This window comes from Somniosus microcephalus, chromosome 13, assembly GCF_052327205.1.
Source record: "Somniosus microcephalus isolate GS21.2 chromosome 13, FLI_Smic_1.0, whole genome shotgun sequence".
Taxonomy (NCBI): domain Eukaryota; kingdom Metazoa; phylum Chordata; class Chondrichthyes; order Squaliformes; family Somniosidae; genus Somniosus; species Somniosus microcephalus.
In genome coordinates, this window is record NC_140999.1 from 25,522,526 (window position 1) to 25,541,781 (window position 19,256).

The 19,256-nt window shown below is 43.6% G+C and overlaps 1 protein-coding gene across 2 annotated transcripts in view; it reads left to right on the forward strand.

The window, feature by feature from the left end:
* Nucleotides 1-5,588: 5,588 nt before the first annotated feature.
* rexo1 (REX1, RNA exonuclease 1 homolog) overlaps nt 5,589-19,256 on the forward strand; it is a 102,319-nt gene continuing 88,651 nt past the window's right edge. For both annotated transcript variants that reach the window (XR_015080534.1, XM_086004653.1), the window contains exon 1: nt 5,589-5,962. Coding sequence is in view for 1 of the 2 variants with exons in the window: in XM_086004653.1 (XP_085860779.1) it covers nt 5,812-5,962 (151 nt within the window). In the remaining variant the exon portion in view is untranslated. The remainder of the gene's footprint in view (nt 5,963-19,256) is intronic.

A 19,256-nucleotide genomic window follows, 5' to 3' on the forward strand; every position in this document is an offset into this window, starting at 1 on the left:
ACGACAAAATGATAGGATGGTGTGTTACTTCATAATCATAATCATAATCATAATCAACTTTATTGTCATTGTTAGTGCACAGGTGCAGTACAACGAAATGTAGGCTTGCAGCTCCCGAGAGTGTACATTTAGATTAAGACATTTAAACATTCAACATTCATTTGGCTTGTAATACATTAACATAAACATAACCATAATAAAGTGCATTGGCAGATGTGCTGGCTTTAGAGTTTATTTGTGGAGTTCAGTAGGATGACAGCCCTGGGAAAGAAGCTGTTCCTAAATCTGGTCATACGGGTGCGAATGCATCTGTAGCATCTCCCAGATGGCAGGAGGGCGAACAGACTGTGGCTGGGGTGGGTAGGGTCTTTGATGATGGTCCGTGACCTCCGTAAACAGCGTTTCTGGTATATGTGCTCTTGAAGGTAACCGTGTTCCCATGATCTTGCTGCTCTTCATTTTCTTGTTGTTAGATGTTGTGAGGCTGTAAAGTGCTGTTGACATAAGGTAGCTGTGTCAGCAATGAAGCATTACGATTGGCCTCAGCACCCCTAGTGTAAGGAGGGAAAAATTGACCAAGGATCTTACTCCTGACTGCAATTCAGTTAACCTTTGCTGGAATGTGCATGTATGTGAATTGTTACAATTCAGATTTTCTCACAACACTTTTGGACTCAGGTTCACAACAAACAAGCAGTTTCCATAAGCAGATCTGCACCTCCTTCGACCTAAATCTCATAACTTTATGCACATCATGTATGGGATAGTGTGCCACAAGGATAACAATAATCCTTTTTCTACCATGTTAAGTACCAGAGAGCCATGTAGGTTGTCCACCACATTCTCCTGTCTGCCCCTGAATGGCGGAAGCCATGATAGTATCAGACCATTTCATTCAGGCTAAAACTGATAGTTGAATTTATTTACAATAATGTATAATTACACAGAAGCAAAAGACTACAGAAAATAATCTGTACTATATTTAACTTACACTTTAAACAATCTTGAAAATAATAAAAGATCCAAACTCTTTGAGCGTTTTTAAGAATCTTTTAACTGAATGTTAATTGATGAATGTAGCATGGGGGCTTCCTCTCCCACTGCTCCAGCATAAATACAGGCAAGCAGGGAGATGGAGAATAGAGAAAAACAACAGCATTTATATTATTCCAATCAGGCTGTAACACCAAAGCTCAGGGCAGTTATTTCCCACTAGGCAGGCAATCATTCTATGAAGGACGATAGCAAAATACTGCAGATGCTGGAAATCTGAAATAACAACAGAAAATGCTGGAAAAACTCAGCAGGCCAGGCAACATCCGTGGAGAGAAATTAAGAGTCGACGTTTCGGGTGAACCCTTTTTCAAAACTGGAAAGGAAATAAAATAGATCGAAGGCAGGGCTGCGATAGAACAAAAGAGAAGTGAAGAGACATTAAGAGGTATTCAAAACCAGACAAGATGGTAATAGGACAGTGGAGACAAAAGACGGCTCAGATTAGGTGTGAAGTGTACTGGCAGGATGAGTGACAGCTGCCATGTGGGAGAGAGAAAAAAAAAAGGAAAGGGTGGGGGGGAGGGAAGACCCAAAACAAAGGGGTGGAAAAAAATATAAGTAAAAATGTAATAGGGGCTGAGGTTATGATCTGAAATTGTTGAACTCGGTATTGAGTCCGGAAGGCTGCAAAGTGCCTAATCGGAAGATGAGGTGCTGTTCCTCGAGTTTACATTGAGCTTCCGTGGAACAATGCAAGAGACCAAGGACGGTGAGGTCCGAGTGGGAATGGAGCGGTGAATTAAAATGACAGGCGACCGGAAGCTCGGGGTCACCCTTACGGACTGAACGGAGGTGTTCCGCAAAACGGTCACCCAATCTGTGTTTGGTCTCCCCAATGTAGAGGAGACTGCATCGTGAGCAGCGAATACAGTATACTAGATTGCAAGAAGTACAAGTAAATCGCTGTTTCACCTGGAAGGGGTGTTTGGGGCCCTGGACAGTGGGAAGCGGGGAGGTATAGGGGCAGGTGTTACATCTCCTGCACTTGCACGGGAAGGTGCCAGGCGAAGGGGAAGGGCTGTTGGGGGTGACAGAGGAGTGGACTAGGGTGTCTCGGAGGGAGCGGTCCCTACGGAATGCTGAAAGGGGAGGGGAGGGGAAGATGCGTTTGGTGGTGGGATCACTTTGGAGGTAGCGGAAATGGCAGAGGATGATCCGTTGAATGTGGAGGCTGGTGGGGTGAAAGGTGAGGACAACGGGAACCCTATCGTGGTTCCTGGAGGGAGGGGCAGGGGTGAGGGCAGAAGTGCGGGAGATAGAACGGACACGGTCGAGGGCCGTGTCAACCACAGTAGAGGGGAATCCTCGGTTGTGGAAAAAGGAAGACATGTCGGAAGCACTGGTGTGGAAGGTGGCATCGTCGGAGCAGATACGGCGGAGACGGAGAAACTGGGAGAATGGAATGGAGTCCTTACAGGAGGCGGGGTGGGAGGAAGTGTAGTCCAGGTAGCTGTGGGAGTCAGTGGGCTTGTAGTGAATATTGGTCGATAACCTATCCTATAGATGTAACACCTGCCCCTATACCTCCCCCCTTCCCACTGTCCAGGGCCCCAAACACCCCTTCCAGGTGAAACAGCGATTTACTTGTACTTCTTGCAATCTAGTATACTGTATTCGCTGCTCACGATGCGGTCTCCTCTACATTGGGGAGACCAAACGCAGATTGGGTGACCGTTTTGCGGAACACCTCCGTTCAGTCCGTAAGGGTGACCCCGAGCTTCCGGTCGCCTGTCATTTTAATTCACCGCTCCATTCCCACTTGGACCTCACCGTCCTTGGCCTCTTGCATTGTTCCACGGCAGGTCAATGTAAACTCGAGGAACAGCACCTCATCTTCCGATTAGGCACTTTGCAGCCTTCCGGACTCAATATCGAGTTCAACAATTTCAGATCATAACCTCGGCCCCTATTACATTTTTACTTATATTTTTTTCCACCCCTTTGTTTTGGGTCTTCCCTCCCCCCCCCTTTTCTTTTCTCTCTCCCACATGGCAGCGTCACTCATTCTGCCAGTACACTTCACACCTAATCTGAGCCGTCTTTTGTCTCCACTGCCCTATTACCATCTCGTCTGATTTTGAATACCTCTTAATGTCTCTTCACTTCTGGGAAACCAGCCTTCTGGACTCAACATCGAGTTCAACAATTTCAGATCATAACCTCTGCCCCCACTTTTTTCAGACAGCAGCTGTTGATGATTCTGCTCTTCCCATTTACACCTCTTCTGGACGAGGGTGTTGTTCGGCTCGACTGCCTGCCTCTCTTCCACGGCCATGTTCACGCCCGGGTGGTCCTGGAGATGGAGAACGCGGTGTCCGCCGGCATGCTCGAGGCATTCTGCGACCGGTGGGCGCCGCGGGGACTGGAATGCATCATCACCCCGGCCAATAAAATTTTAATTTAATTTGTTAAGGTTCATTTAAAGTTATATTAGTTATATTTTATTTGTTTAAGCTCTCAATCAAAAAGAGTACACCTCTTCTGGTCCCATCTTTTGTTTCTTTACTTGTCCCATTACCAGATCCTTTTGCCTTGTATCATCATACCTTTTGTTATTTAGGGCTGGATTTTATCAATGAGGGCGTGTTGGGGGCAGGACTGCTGGTTGTTGGGTTTCAGTTCCGCACCCAATGACGTCTGGCCAACCCACGCTATTTTCCCTTGATTGACCTTGTTAAGCCCGCCCTGCAGGATTAGCAGGCCAATTAAGGGAAAGCCAGTGACAGAGTACGTCAGTGTATGATGTTTCATCTGTCAAAAAAATTTTGACAGATGAATTGTCAGCGTTTGACAGCTTAGAGAAACTGTCAAACACTGACAATCTCTGTTTTATGGTGAGCCCTTACTGAAGGCTCACCAAAACCTATTTCCTCTGCAGAAATCAGATGGCTGCTGCATCTGAGAATGCAGCAGCCATTCTGTCATCTCTGCCGTTGAGACGAGGCACCTCCGGATCCCCAAGGGTTGAAGCCTGCAGAAAGAAACAAAGGTAAGTAAACTTTTTCTAACACTTTACACTCACCTCTCATATTTTCCTCTCCACACTTGCACCCATCACTCACCTCCACAGCGCACTTTTTGATCCCTCTCGCCCCCCGCAGACCCACTGCTCGCATCGCTGACCCTGGCGGGGTTCTCTGATGTCGGGAAGCCTGCACTTAAAGGGGTAAAATGGGGATAAGCCTCTTATCTGCCTGTTAACTACCTGTTAACAGGCAGTTAATTGGCTGTAATCCCCTTCCCGCCTCGAGGAGACGGGTCCCTGTGCGAGTCGGGGACCCACCTCCCAGGAAGATGGCACGGAGGTGGGTTGGGAGTGGGTTCAGTACCCGCTCCCGGTTTCTGCCATTTTCCCGGCAGTCCCGCCTCCATACCCGCCTCCCCAGGGCTGGCAAAATTCCCCTGTTAATCTCTCCTGCCACCCCCTATCACAGACCTTCCCTTTTGTTCTTCCCTCTCTTCCCCCCTTTCCCTGCCTCTGCACTTGCTTAAAACCTGTTGTATCTCTAACTATTCCAGTTCTGACGAAAGGTCATCGACCTGAAACATGAACTCTGCTTCTCTCTCCAGAGATGCTGCTTGACCTTGCTGATTACTTCCAGCATTTTCTGTTTTTATTCCTAACATTCCGCATGTGGGGAAGAGCAAAACTAGAGGCCATCAATATAAGACAGTCACCAAGAAATCAAAAATAGGGAATTCAGAAGCAACTTCTTTACCCAGAGAGTGGTGAGAATGTGGAACTCACTACCACAGGGAGTAGTTGAAGCGAAGAGTATAGATGCATTTAAGGGGAGGCTAGATAGGCATATGAGGGAGAAGGGAATAGAGGGTTATGCTGATAGAGTTAGATGAGGAAAGACAGGAGGAGGCTCGAGTGGAGCATAAACGCCGACATGGATTGGTTGGACCGAATGGCCTGATTCTGTAATAAAAACAGAAAATGCTGGAAATACTCAGCAGGTCATCGATCCGAAACGTTAGCTCTGTTTCTCTCTCTCTCTCTCCACAGATGCTGCCTGACCTGCTGAGTATTTCCAGCCTTTATTGTTTTTATTATTTCAGACTCCCAGCGTCCGCAGTATTTTGCTTTTTTTTTTGCATTACAACAGCTGAAAAGTACTTCATTGACGGTAAAGCGCTTTGAGACGTCCGGTGGTCGTGAAAGGCACTATATAAATGCAAGTAACAACAGAAAATGCTGGAAAAACTGCCTGGCCTGCTGAGTTTTTCCAGCATTTTCTGTTGTTATTTCGGATTTCCAGCATCTGCAGTATTTTGCTATCATATAAATACAAGTCTTTCTTTCTTGTGTGGCCTGTTTCTGCGCTGTATATCCCCCTTGTAACAGTCCCTTGATGTTGACAGGGCAGCTTTGTGGATTATTATATAAATAATGGAGGACAATTACAAAGCCAGAGAGAGAGAGAAAAGCAAGTTGCAGAATGTAGACAAGAATGTGACTTTATTTTCTGGCTTGCCATCCCCTCAGTGTCATGTGTGCTTGTGCCTGCTCCCTGACGTCAGAGGGGCCCAGTTAAAGAGCCAAGATGGCGGCCGCCGCTGAGCGGGGAGAGAGGGAGGCCAGCGCAGTCCGCTCGGGGGAGTGAAGGCCTTGTGTTTCCCCCCTTCTCCTCTGCCGCTATTGTACTTTGTTTTTTGTTGTTGTTTCCCCCACCCCCCCCCCCAAACCACACACAAAATTATTCTCTCGGGGATTATGCCTTATTGTCGAGGCCGGGACTCGAGTGCAGAATGCTGCGTTCCACCGAGTTTTTCCGCAGCATCGAGTGTCCGTTTTACGGCGACGACTCGTGTAACCGGCCCTACTGTCACTTCAGGCACCGCAGCCAGAAGTCGAGGGAGAAGCCGCCGGGTGACGAGCAGCCTCTAGCAGCCGACCGAGGTGAGTCGGGAGTGGCGGGAGGAGGTGGGTGGTTTATAATAAGGAGGAATAAGTCTTATCGACCTAGGTAGCCTAGGGTCTCCAGTGAGCCTCCCCTCCCTTGGTCACCTTCTCAACGCATAGGCTTGGTCATTGTATTTGGGGGTCTGTGTTTGTGTGTTCAAATTGGAAAGTGCGATCGAATTTCTCTTTCGGAGAAGTGGGAGGGCCTTGTACATGCTTCACTGTTTGGGTCGCGGCGTTATTCAGGAACAGCTTTAACACTTAAGATGTCAAGGCCAGCGAGTTTCTATGCAGCCAACTGGTCCAACGACAGGACAGAGTAGATTATATTATAAAGTTATTTTGTGTGGTGTATATAAAGATATGAGAGCCCTGTGTTTTTTGTTGCTGCTTTATGTAACTGACTTTGATTAGTAGGTTAAAAGGGTGTAACACATTGTTCAGCAGAATACATTAAGTATGGGTGTAACTTGACTTCAAATGTGCATTTATAGTGAAGGTTTTGTCATGGTCTACATTTTAGTTTATCAGCTAGTAGAGATCTAAACAGTTGGTGCTATCAGCATTGTGCTTCACAATAGGGACACTGGGGCTTTGAATCTGAGAAGTGAGCAGAGATCTGCAGCTTTCTTACAGCACTAATTATAAAGATTGGCGAACTGATCTACTGTTATTGGTCCATTAGTATTAGTCCATTTAGACAAAGTTCAAGGAAAATGTATCTTTAATATGCAGCACAGAGTAAACTTGGATAAATCCATCTGGGCCACATCAGTGTTTTTCACAGATATTTTAAGTGCACTTTTTCATGCAGCACTAATGAAAAGAGCGATAGGAAATGTATGCATGTCCCTGAATATAACATAGTCATATATAAGTTTAGAGCTCAGAAGGGGATATTTCAGCTCTTTGCCACAGAAATTCAAAACAAACCCTATTGCCCTATTCTCTCCCCATAGCCTTGAATCTTCCTCTGCTTCAAATATTTATTTTTCTCTTCAAAAATGTAATAATCTCTAACTCAACTCCTGCCTGTGATGAAGCATTCCATGCTCCAATAATTCTGCGTAAAGACATTTTCTCATAAGTTTGGTTCACTTTCTTAGTAACTGTTTTAAATTGATGGTCCTTCATCACTGATTCCCCAACCAGAGGTAACAATCTTTCAGTATTCACTCCATCAAAACCCTTCATAATTTTTAAAACCTCTATTAAATCTCCCTTTAGCTTCTCTGTTCCAATGGAAATAGTCCCAGTATCTCGAGTCTCTCCTCATAACTATAGTTTCTCATACAAGGTATCATTTTAATGAATCTACTCCGCACTCAATAGCTTTAATGCCTATTCTATAACGGTGCACCCAAGACTGCGCTGTGTCCCCCCAACTATTGCCTTGTGCGAATTTATCATTACCTCTTTGGTCTTGGACTCTATGCCCTTATTTATAAAACCCAAAATACTATTGGCACATTTTCTAGCTTTATCTACCCCTACTTGCAATTTCAGGGAATTATGTATTTGAATCCCTAGGTCTTGGTTCCTTCACATCCTTCTGCATTAAGTGTATATTCTCATTCCTTTTTCTTTTTTAAATGCATTGCTCACGGTTCTCGCCATTAAATTGTAGCTGCCACCTATCTGTCCATTCTAACTTGTTGATGTCCTCCTGAAGTCTTTAACAATCCACCTTATTGTTTTCTTTTTCCCAAACTTTTGTCATCGGTAAATGTTGTTGATGTGCTCCCAATACTTCAATCTAAATCATCTAATGTCATCTTGAACAATAGTGAACGTAGTATTGATTCATGGGACACGGCACTTCCAACCTTTCTCCAATCCAAGCAGCACCTATTAATCCTAGCTTCCCTATCCATTAGCTAACCTTCTATTCATTTGCTACATTTTCTGATATACCATACACCTGCATTTTTGTAACAAGTCTTCTTAGACACCTTATGGCGTGCCTCTGAAAATCCATATGCAGTACATTTACTTGTATTCTCTTATCCAATTGGTAATTTCTTCAAGAAATTCTATTAACTTTGTCAAACACAACCTTTCCATAAACAAATATGTGCTGGTTATTCTTAGTTAACCTGTTAAGGGTGTGATGACTTCTCTACCTTGAAGCTAAATTCATATTTTTCTTAGGTCAGTCACTGGAATACCTGACACTGAAGTCCTGTATTACATGTGTTGATTCAGATTTTTTTTTGTCATTTCCTGAGCATTGTATCTTGCCTCAATGGAGGTAATTGTGGCATGTTGTCTGACATTTGTTCTTAGCTGAGCACAGTGACCTTGTGATATGGTAAACAATGAGGGTACATCAGAGTGCTGGTCCCCTCAATTTATTTGAAAGTGTATATTTGAAGCTGAAGGGCCCTAAGGAGAAATAAGTGAAAAAATGTTTTCAAAATTTACAGGAAACTAGAAAGCCTTGGTTAAGCATCAGCTGTTGCTCAGTGGTAGCACCCTTGCATCTGTAAGAAGGTTGTGGGCTCAAGCCCCATTCCAGAGACTTGAACTCGATATAGGCTGACACTTCAGTGTAGTATTGAGGGTGTGCTGTACTGTAGATGCTATCTTTCAGATTCGATGTTCAGCCGAGACACCGTATGCCCTTTCAGGTGGATGTGAAACATCCCATGGCACTATTCTCCTAGCCAATATTTATCTCTGAACCCCTGTCAAAATAGATTATCTGGTCATTAATGTTATTACTATTTGTGGGAGCTTGCTGTGTTTCATTGGCTGTGAAGTGCTTTGAGATATCTTAAGGTTGTGAAAGACGCTATATAAATGCAATTTCTTTCTTTGGCTAAGACTTTCTGAAACAGTACTTTGTGTTATGATGTGTAATAATAGCTGGCTTGATGGTAATTAAACCTACATGTAAAATTGACCTAGATTTGGCAATACGAACAGTAACTGACTGATCACAAAATTGCCAGAATCTTAAATACATGCTTTGGCTAATGTCATAGAATGTTACAGAATTTGTTTTAATATCTTATTCATTTTATTTATGCACTTCATAGAATCATACAGCACAGAAAGAGGCTATTTGGCCCATTGTGCCTGTGATGGCACTTTGACAGAGCTATCCAATTAGTCCTAAACCTCTGCTCTTTCTCTGTAGCCCTGCAGTTTTTTCCTTTTCAAGTGTATATATCCAATTCCCTTTTGAAAGTTACGATTCAATCTGCTTCCATCACCCTTTCAGGCAGTGCATTCCAGATCATAACATGCTGCTTAAAAAAAAAAAAAAAAAAATCTCTTAATTTCCCCCCTGATTCTTTTGTCACTTATCTTAAATCTGTGTCCTTTGGTTACCGACCTTCCTGCAGTGGAAACAGTTTCTCTCTATCTACTCTACCAAAACCCCTCCTCATTTTGAACACCTTTTATTAAATCTCCCCATAACTTCTCTGCTCGAAGAACAATCTCCGCTTCTTTAGTCTCTCCACATAACTGAAGTCCCTCATCCATGGTACCATTCTAGTAAATCTCCTCTGCACTCTCTCCAAGGCCGTGACATCCTTCCTAAAGTGCAGTGCCCAGAATTGGAGGCCCAACCAGTGATTTTATAAAGGTTTACCATGACTTGCTTTTGTACTCTATGCCTCTATTTATAAAGCCAGGGATCCCGTATGCTTTTTTAATAGCCTTATCGACTTATGCTGCTACCTTCAAAGATTCGTATATGTGAATCCCAGGTGTCTCTGTTCCTGCACCCCCTTTTAAAAATTGTACCATTTTGTTTATATTGCCTCCTTATTTTTCATTCCAAAATGCATCTCTTTGTACTTCTCTGCATTAAATTTCATCTGTCTGCCCTTTTCACAGTCTCCTAAAGTCTGCTGCTGTCCTCTTCACTGTTAACTACATTTCGAAGTTTTGTGTCGTCTGCAAACGTTGAAATGATGCCCTCTGTACCCAAGTCCGTTTAACTAATATATATCAAAAAGAGCAATGATCCTAATACCAACTCTGGCGGACACTACTGCATACTTCTATCCAATCTGAAAAATAACCATTCACAACTACACTCTGCTTTCTGTCTCTTAGCCAATTTGTATCCACGCTGCCACTGCCCCTTTAGAAAAATTGAAGCCCATGGCATTAAAGTCTATTATATGGCACCCGATCAAAACACCTTTTGCAAGTCCATATATGCATATGGTTAATAAAATTGAGGCTCATAGAATAGGTGGGTCAGTGGCAGCTTGGATAAGGAATTGGCTTAAGGACAGAAAACAGCGAGTTGTGGTAAATGGCTGTTTTTCAGACTGGAGGATGGTAGACAGTGGTGTTCCCCAAGGGTCAGTGCTGGGGCCACTGCTTTTTTTGATGTATATAAATGACCTGGATATTGGGATACAGAGTAGGATTTCTAAATTTGCCGATGACACCAAACTTGGGGGTGTGGCAAACAGTGAGGGTGATGCCAATCGACTGCAACAGGACATAAAAAGGCTAGCAAAATGGGCATACAAGTGGCAGATGGAATTTAATACAGAGAAGTGAAAGGTGATGCATTTTGGCAGGAGGAACAGGGAGAGGCAATATACACTTAATGGCACAGTTTTAGTGTGCAGGGACAGAGGGACCTGGGAGTTAAAGTGCATAGGTCCAAGGTGGCAGGACACATTGAGAGTGGTTAACAAAGCATATGGGATCTTGGGTTTCATAAATAGAGGTATTGAGTACAAAAGTAGAGAAGTTATGCTGAACCTTTATAAAGCGCTGGTTAGGCCACAACTGGAGTATTGCGTCTAGTTCTGGTCACCACACTTTAAGAAGGATGTGAAGGCCCTTGAGAGGGTGCAGAGGAGATTTACCAGAATGGTTCCGGGGATGGGGGATCTTAGCTACAAGGACAGGTTGGAGAAGCTGGATTTGTTTTCATTAGAGCAAAAGGAGGTTGAGGGATGATTTGATAGAGGTGTACAAGATTATGACAGGTTTGGATAGGCTAGACTGGGAAAGGCTGTTCCCACTAGTTGATGGTACAAGGACTAGGGGACACAGATTTAAGGTTTTGGGCAAGAGAGAGAGGGGGGGATGTGAGGAAAAACTTTTTTACCCAGCGAGTGGTGGTGATCTGGAATTCGCTGCCGACGGAAGTGGTGGAAGCGGAGAGAGACAATGTTTTCAAGGGGATACTGGATAGGCACTTGAGGGAAATAAACTTGCAGGGCTACAGGGATAGAGTGAGGGAATGGGACTGACTGGATTGCTCTACAGAGAGCCGGCACGGACTCAATGGGCCGAATGGCCTCCTTCTGTTATGACTCTATGCCATCAACTACACTACCTTCATCAACCCTCTCTGCTATTTCCTTGAAAGCACTCGATCAAGTTTGTCAGACATGGTTTGCCTTTAACAAATCCATGTTGGCTGACATTTATTAAACCATTTATTGCCAAGTGACAATTAATTTTGTCCAGGATTATGGTCTCTAGAAATTTCCCCTTTTATATAGCTACCGATTCACCCCCTCCTTTTTTGAACAGGGGTGTAATATTTGCAACCTCCTAATTCTCTGGCACAACATCCAAGGAGGATTGAAAGATTGTGGCCAGAGCAGCCTCTATTTCCGCCCTTGCTACCTCCAGCAACCTAGGACTGGGTGACTTTTCTACTTTTGAGCACTGCCAACCTTTTAAGTACCTCCTCTCTCTCTTTTTATCCAATTTCTCCACCTTCTCCTCCTTTACTATGATATTGGCAGCATCCTGTTTTGTGCAGACAGATGCAAAGTACTCATTTAGTACCTCAGCCATGCTCTCTGTCTCCACACGATTTCCTTTTTGGTTCCTAATTGTCCCCACCCTTCCTTTTGACCATCTTTTTACTCAGTCCTTTAAGACTTCAGTGATCCCTTTTATGTTACCTGCTAATCTTTTCTCATACACACTCTTTGCCACTTTTACTTTCTTTTTCAGTTCTACTCTGCACGTTTTGTATTCTGCTTGATTCTCTACTGTATTAATCTGACATTTATCATTAGCCTCCTTTTTCTGTTTCATTTTAATCTCTATTTTTAGTCATCCAGGGAGCTCTAGCTTTGGATGTGCTTCCTTTTCCCCCTCATCGGAATGTGTCTGTACCCGAACCATCTCCTCTTTGAAGGCCTCTCCATGTTCATTTACTGTTTTACCATACAGTCTACCTGGACCAGAACCCCTTTCAACTCATTGAAGTCAACCCTCTTCCAGTTGAGTATCTTCACATTTTGATTGTTGTCCTTTTTCAGACTGATCAAGAAAGTTCTCCTGTACACATTTCATAAGAACATAAGAAATAGGACCAGGAGTAGGCCATTCGGCCCCTCGAGCCTGCCCCGCCATTCAATAAGATCATGGCCTCAACACCACTTTCCCGCCCGCTCCCCATAACCCTTGACTCCCCTGTAGCTCAAATATATGTCAATCTCCGCCTTGAATATATTCAATGACTCCGCCTCCACAGCGCTCTGGGGCAGAGAATTCCAAAGATTCACGACCCTCTGAGAGAAGAAATTCCTCCTCATCTCTGTTTTAAATGGGCGACCCCTTATCCTGAAACTGCGCCCCCTTGTTCTAGATTCCCCCCATGAGGGGAAACATCCTCCCTGTCAAGCCCCCTCAGAATCTTGTATGTTTCAATAAGATCACCTCTCATTCTTCTAAACTCCAATGAGTATAGGCCCAACATGCTCAACCTTTCTTCATAAGACAACCCCTCCATCTCACAAATTAACCTCGTGAACCTTCTCTGAACTGCCTCCAATGCAAGTATATCCCTCCTTAAATAAGGAGAGCGAAACTGTATGCAGTACTGTAGGTGTGGTCTCACCAGCACCCTGTAAAGTTGCATCAAAACGTCCCTACTTTTATACTCCGTCCCCCTTGCAATAAAGGCCAACATTCCATTTGCCTTCCTAATTACTTGCTGTACCTGCATGCTAACTTATTGTGTTTCATGTACGAGGACACCCAGATCCCTCTGTACCGCAGCATTATGTAGTCTCTCCCCATTTAAAAAATAATTTGCTTTTTTATTTTTCCTACCTAAGTGGATAACCTCACAGTTTCCCACATTATACTCCATCTGCCAAATTTTTGCCCCACTCACTTAACCTGTCTATATCCCTTTGCAGACTCTGTGTCCTCCTCACAGCTTGCTTTCCCACCTATCTTTGTATTATCTGCAAATTTGGCTACGGTACACAAGGTCCCTTCATCCAAGTCATTTCAAGAATTCTTCTCCTTCCTTGCCCTTTACACTGTTTTTTCCCCAGTCTGTATTCGGACAATTGTTTTTACATCTTTCTGAAATTTGCTCCTCCACCTCCTTCCCACTATTTGGTGGTCTATAGTATACCCCCAGCAGCGTAACCCAATAGATGCTGTCTTTGAACCCTCAAGCACATCATCCCTTCATCCCTTTCCAGGGAAATAACAGTGTCTTTGATCAATACAGCCACCCACCCCCCCACCTTTTATTTTCCCTTCCTTAATACATTGTAGCCACTTCTGCGACTGGAATTTAATATATAGGTTACACATACAAACAGTACGCCTATTAATAATCATGACCACGCGTAGTGCTAAGTTGCCTCATTGACATAGGTGGTATAAAGGCTATGTGGTCATCTAATGTCTCTTGGGTACGCAGCAAAATGTGAGAGTATATGTCATGCATGGTTAAAAAGGAAAGTTGAGAATCAAAATACATTTTAAGATATAGTATTGTAATATCTGGTCTATAACTTCAGCTGAATTACATAGAATGTACAGCACAGAAACAGGCCAGTCGGCCCAACTGGTCCATACCAGTGATTATACTCCACACGAGATTCCACCCACCCCTCTTCATCTAACCCTCTCGGCATTCCTTTTTTAATATTCCTTTCTCCCTCGTGTTTATCTAGCTTACCCTTTAATGCACCTATGCTATTTGCCTCAACTACTCCCTGCGGTAGCGAGTTCCACATTCTAACCACTCTCTGGGTAAAGAAGTTTCTCCTGCATTCGTTGGTGGATTTATTAGTGACTGTTATATTTATGGCCTCCAGTTCTGGTCTTCCCCAGAAGTGGAAACACAACCTTTCATAATCCTAAAGACCTCTATCAGGTTAACACTCGGCCTTTTTTTTTTTGAGGAAAGAGCCCTGTCCTGTTTAATCTATTCTGATGGTATAGCACCTTAATTCTGGTATTATCCTTGTAAATCTTTTTTGCACCTTCGCCAGTGCTTCTATATCCTTTTTATAATATGGAGACCAGAACTGCACACATCACTCCAAGGTTCTATACAAGTTTAACATAACTTCTCTGCTTTTCAATTCTGTCCCTCTAGAAATGAACCCCACTCTTTTATTTGCTTTGTTAAGGACCTGATTAACCTGCAATGTTTTGTGCTTGGATACCTTGCCCAAGACGTGAGCCTAGACAGCAAATGTTGATGGGTTATTCGCAATGGTTGGCAACACAGCTGAGCCTGGTACTGTTTGCACTTGATGGGTGTGTGCACATACACACATGTCTGTTATCCATTAGGGGTCACTGTATAGCAATCAGGAGAGGAAACACTGGCTAATTACTTGTTTTTCCCTCCACCTTGTCCAGAATGCGGAGGCCAGTTGTGCGCCCATCTTTGTCTTTAACTGAGATAAGCTAACTTGATCCCGATTTAGGGACCAGATATGTGCCGATCAGTACCTATTTAGCAGGACAGTTACCATCAGAGTAGCTGCAAAGAAAGGTGTACCTAATTTCAGCCAGCTGCATTTTGACCTGATGTCTTTGTCAACATTCTAATATTTGCATGACAATTGATATCTGCTCTAAATATGTGGATGACATTAAATTTGAAGCATATTTATGCATTACCCTACATTACAAAAGTGACTACTCTTCAGAAGGACTTCATTAGCTGTGAAGTGCTTTGGGACATCCTGAGGTCGTGAAGTGTTATGAAATTCAAATTTCTTTATCAACCTAGATGAAATAATGTGATGAAAGTGATTAGGGTGAGAATGAAAATGGAAAAACTGCTCTCTCTACTGGAAATTTAGTTCAATTTACTTGATTGGATAAAAATAAAGTATTTGTAATACTGTGTAGATCTGTTTGAGTTCCCTCCACTTTCTTTCCTTGTGGAATTTTTCTTTGTGCAGGCTGCTCTTTGGGGTTAGAAAATTCCAGTCTACACTGGCCCTGGGCAAGTGCCTTTCCAGCTTTGGCAAAGCTGAAAGAACAACTTGGAAGACTATCCGTGTGTTAGTGCTCAATTTCCAATCCTTGGGGGTGTTTTTTTCCTGCTTTCCATAGTATTCCTGGGTCTTTGTGGCAGTGTTTTCTTACCCAATTTACAAATCCCTTGTGCTCCAGTATTTACCAGGGAGACAGATCAGTTGAACGTGACACTGGATGATATTAGAAATGAGATAACTACATTTAAAATAAAGAGGAGAAATATTAAATAAACGAATCAAACTCAGAGGATAAAACCCCTGGTCCAGATGGATTGCATCCACGCATTTTAAAAGAATCTAGGGAAGAGATAGCAGAGGCACTACTGCACATATTTAATAATTTGTTAGAAAAAGGTGTAGTACCAGAGGATAGCTAACGTTCTATCTCCCTCCTTAAATATAGGTATTACATGTCCAGGGAACTAAAGACCAGTCAGCTTAACATCAGAGGTAGGCAAAATAATGGCACTCCTACTAAAGGAGAAAATAGAAAAACATCTAGAAACCAAAAATAATATAATGAATAGTCAGCATGGATTTCAAAAAGGAAAGTATTGCTTGACCAACCTCCATTGAATTTTTTGAAGAGGTAACAAAGAGTAGACAAGGATAATGCAGTAGATGTAATTTATCTAGATTTTCAAAAGGCCTTCGATAAGGTACCATGCAATAGACTAATGAACAAGGTCAGGGAATACGGAGTCGGGACAAGTAGCAGAATGGATAGCTAGCTGGCGTCAAGACAGAAAGCAGAGCGTAGGGGTAAAGGGTAACTATTCATAGTGGCAGAAGGTGGGAAGTGGTGGTCCACAAGGATCAGTGCTGGGACCACTGTTGTTCACAATTTATATTAACGATTTAGAAATTGGAATAAAAAACATTTTCTAAATTTGTGGATGACACCAAACTGGGGGTGATAGTTAATACTGAGGAGGACTGCAACAAATCACAAGAAGTCATTAATAAACTTGCAAAATGGGCATATAATTGGCAAATGAATTTCAACACCGATTAAATGTGAGGCATTATATTTTGGTAAGAAAAGTAGGGAGGTCACATTACTTGGGAAAATAAGAATCTAAATGGGGTCGAAGAACAAAGGGATCTCTGAGTGCAAATACACAAATCACTAAAAGTAGCGATGCAGGTTAATGCCATTTAAAAAAAAAAAAGCAAACCAAACACTAGGGTTTATTTCTAAAGGGATAGAATTGAAAAGTAGGGAAGTTATTGCTAAACTTGTATCGAACCTTGGTTAAACCACGCTTGGAATACTGTGTACAATTTTGGTCGCCATATTATAGAAAGAATAGAGAGACACTGGAGAGGGTGCAAAACAACAAGGATACCAGAAATGCGAACGTATACCTATCAGGAAAGGATGAACAGGCTGGGGCTCTTTTTTTTTCCCTCTTGAAGAGAAGGCTGAAGTCTTAAAATTTATAAACAGTTTTGATAGAGTAAACACAGAGAGAGTGGTTCCACTTGTGGGGAAGAGCAAAACTATAGGCCATCAATATAAGGTCGTCACCAAGAAATCAAATCGGGAATTCAGAAGTAATTCCTTTAGTGAGTGGTGAGAATGTGGAACTCGTGAATAGTATAGATGCATTTAAGGGGAGGCTAGATAAGCATATGAGGGAGAAGGGAATAGAGGGTTTTGCTGATAGTTAGATGAAGAAAGACGGGAGGAGGCTCGAGTGGAGCATAAACACCGGCATGGACTGGTTGGGCCGAATGGCCTGTTTCTGTGCTGTGTATATCCTATTGATCAAAAATCCACTTCATTCCGTTTTAGATTTTTGTTGTTGTTGGAGGTATGGTTGCAAGGGGCACTGATTGCCCTCAGTAATTTGCCCAAGTGGTCATTATTCATCTGTGGATTTGAACAGTGTTCTGCTGTGGAGTATGACAGCCAAGCTTGATCTTGTCCTCACCTAACATCTACACTCAGGTTGCTGGAGTGGGAACCCTGGCTGATTTTTATTTTTTTCCTTCTCTAACTTGGGAGTCTTGAGGCTAGTTTTAGCACCCTTACTAATTTGCTGATTTCCCTCGCCCTAAACCTTTGATGTTGAAGCCAACAGTGGTGTCCCTTTATCCAACCTGGCTGAAATCAGCTAACTCGGCACAGGCTAGGAATTAAACCTGTGACCTTCGAGCCTGTGTGATGCAGTTGTGTTGTTGTTATCAACCTAGCTATTGGAGAAGCTTGGATTTATTTTTTTCTGAAATTTCATTTGAACGTTACATCTTAAAATTTATCATGCAAGAGTCTGAAGTTGCATTTTGAAAATCAGTTGGCACAATCAAAAAGAAAGCAAGTTTAGAAACAAAGTGAAATGGGGACAGTTTTCTGAAGAGTATTGTCCGAACTCTCTCATTTTGGCATCGTTTTTCATGTTAAACTGTTTGGACTGCACTTGCTAATCAGCCAGTCGGATCATTTTACAGAAATGATCCGCTTGGCTGAATTTGTTCTCGCATTGAACAAGTTTTCACATTGAACAACTTTTCCTTTGACTCCTCACTTCCTCCAGATTAAAGGTGTTGCTATGGGAACCTGCATGGGCCCTAGCTATGCCTGCCTTTTTGTGAAATATGTGGAACAGTCTTTGTTCCAGTCCTACTCGGGTCCCATCCCTCACCTTTATTTCCGGTGCATTGATGACTGTATTGGTGCCATTTCCTGCTCTTGCCCTGAACTAGAAAATTTCATTCACTTTGCTTCCAATTTCCACCCTTCCCTCACCTTCACATGGTCCATCTCCGACTCTTCCCTTCCCTTCCTCGGCTTCTCTGTCTTCATTTCTGGGGTAGGCTATCGACCAGCATCCACTAACTCCCACATCTACCTGGACTACACTTCCTCCCACCCCGCTTCCTGTAAGGACTCTGTTCCTTTCTCCCCAGTTTCTCCATCTCCGTCGCATCTGTTCTGACGATGCCGCCTTCCATACTAGTGCTTCCGACATGTCTTCCTTTTTCCTCAACCGAGGATTCCCCTCTACTGTGGTTGACACGGCCCTCGACTGTGTCCGTTCCATTTCTCACACTTCTACTCTCACCCCTTCCCTTCCCTCCCAGAACCACGAAAGGGATCCCTTTGTCCTCGCCCTCCACCCCACCAGCCTCCACATTCAACGGACCACCCTGCGCCATTTCTGCCTCCTCCAGCGTGATCCCACCACCAAACACATCTTCTCCCCTCTCTCTCTTTTCTCCCCCCCCCCCCCCCCCCCCCTTTTTCAGCATTCCAAAGGGACTGCTCCCTCCGCGACATCCTGGTCCACTCCTCTATCACCCCAACGCTCCTTGCCCCTCGCCAGGCACCTTCCCGTGCAAGCGCAGGAGATGCAACACCTGCCCTTTTACCTCCTCCCTTCCCACTGTCCAGGGCCCCAAACACTCCTTTCAGATGAAACAGCGATTTACTTGTACTTCTTGCAATCTAGTATACTGTATTCGCTGCTCACGATGCGGTCTCCTCTACATTGGGGAGACCAAACACCGATTGGTTTGCGGAACACCTCCGTTCAGTCCGTAAGTGTGACCCCGAGCCTCCGGTCGCCTGTCACTTTAATTCTCCACTGCACTCCCACTCTGATCTCTTGGTCCTCAGCCTCGTACACTATTCCAATAAGGCTCAGCGTAAGCTCGAGGAACAGCACCTCATCTTTCGATTAGGCACTTTACAGCCTTCCGGACTCAACATCGAGTTCAACAATTTCAGACTATAACCTCGTCCCCTATATTTTTTCTTCCCTTTTTTCTCACATGGTAACTGTTGATGAGTCTGCCATCACCCTTTACACCTCATCTAGAGAAATCGTAAACCCATTCCTTCAGAATACTTTTACAATTTTGCTACAACCTTTTTTACTATGTCCATGATGTTACAAACACATAGAAACTGGAAAAAATATTGCAACTCATTGTTGTTTCTGTATCTGTTTGTCTCCGAGTGTAATTACTACCTTCTGTCCCTTCTCTGTTTCTCACTATTTGCCTCTCACACGTCTGCCTGTCCCTCCCAACCTGGA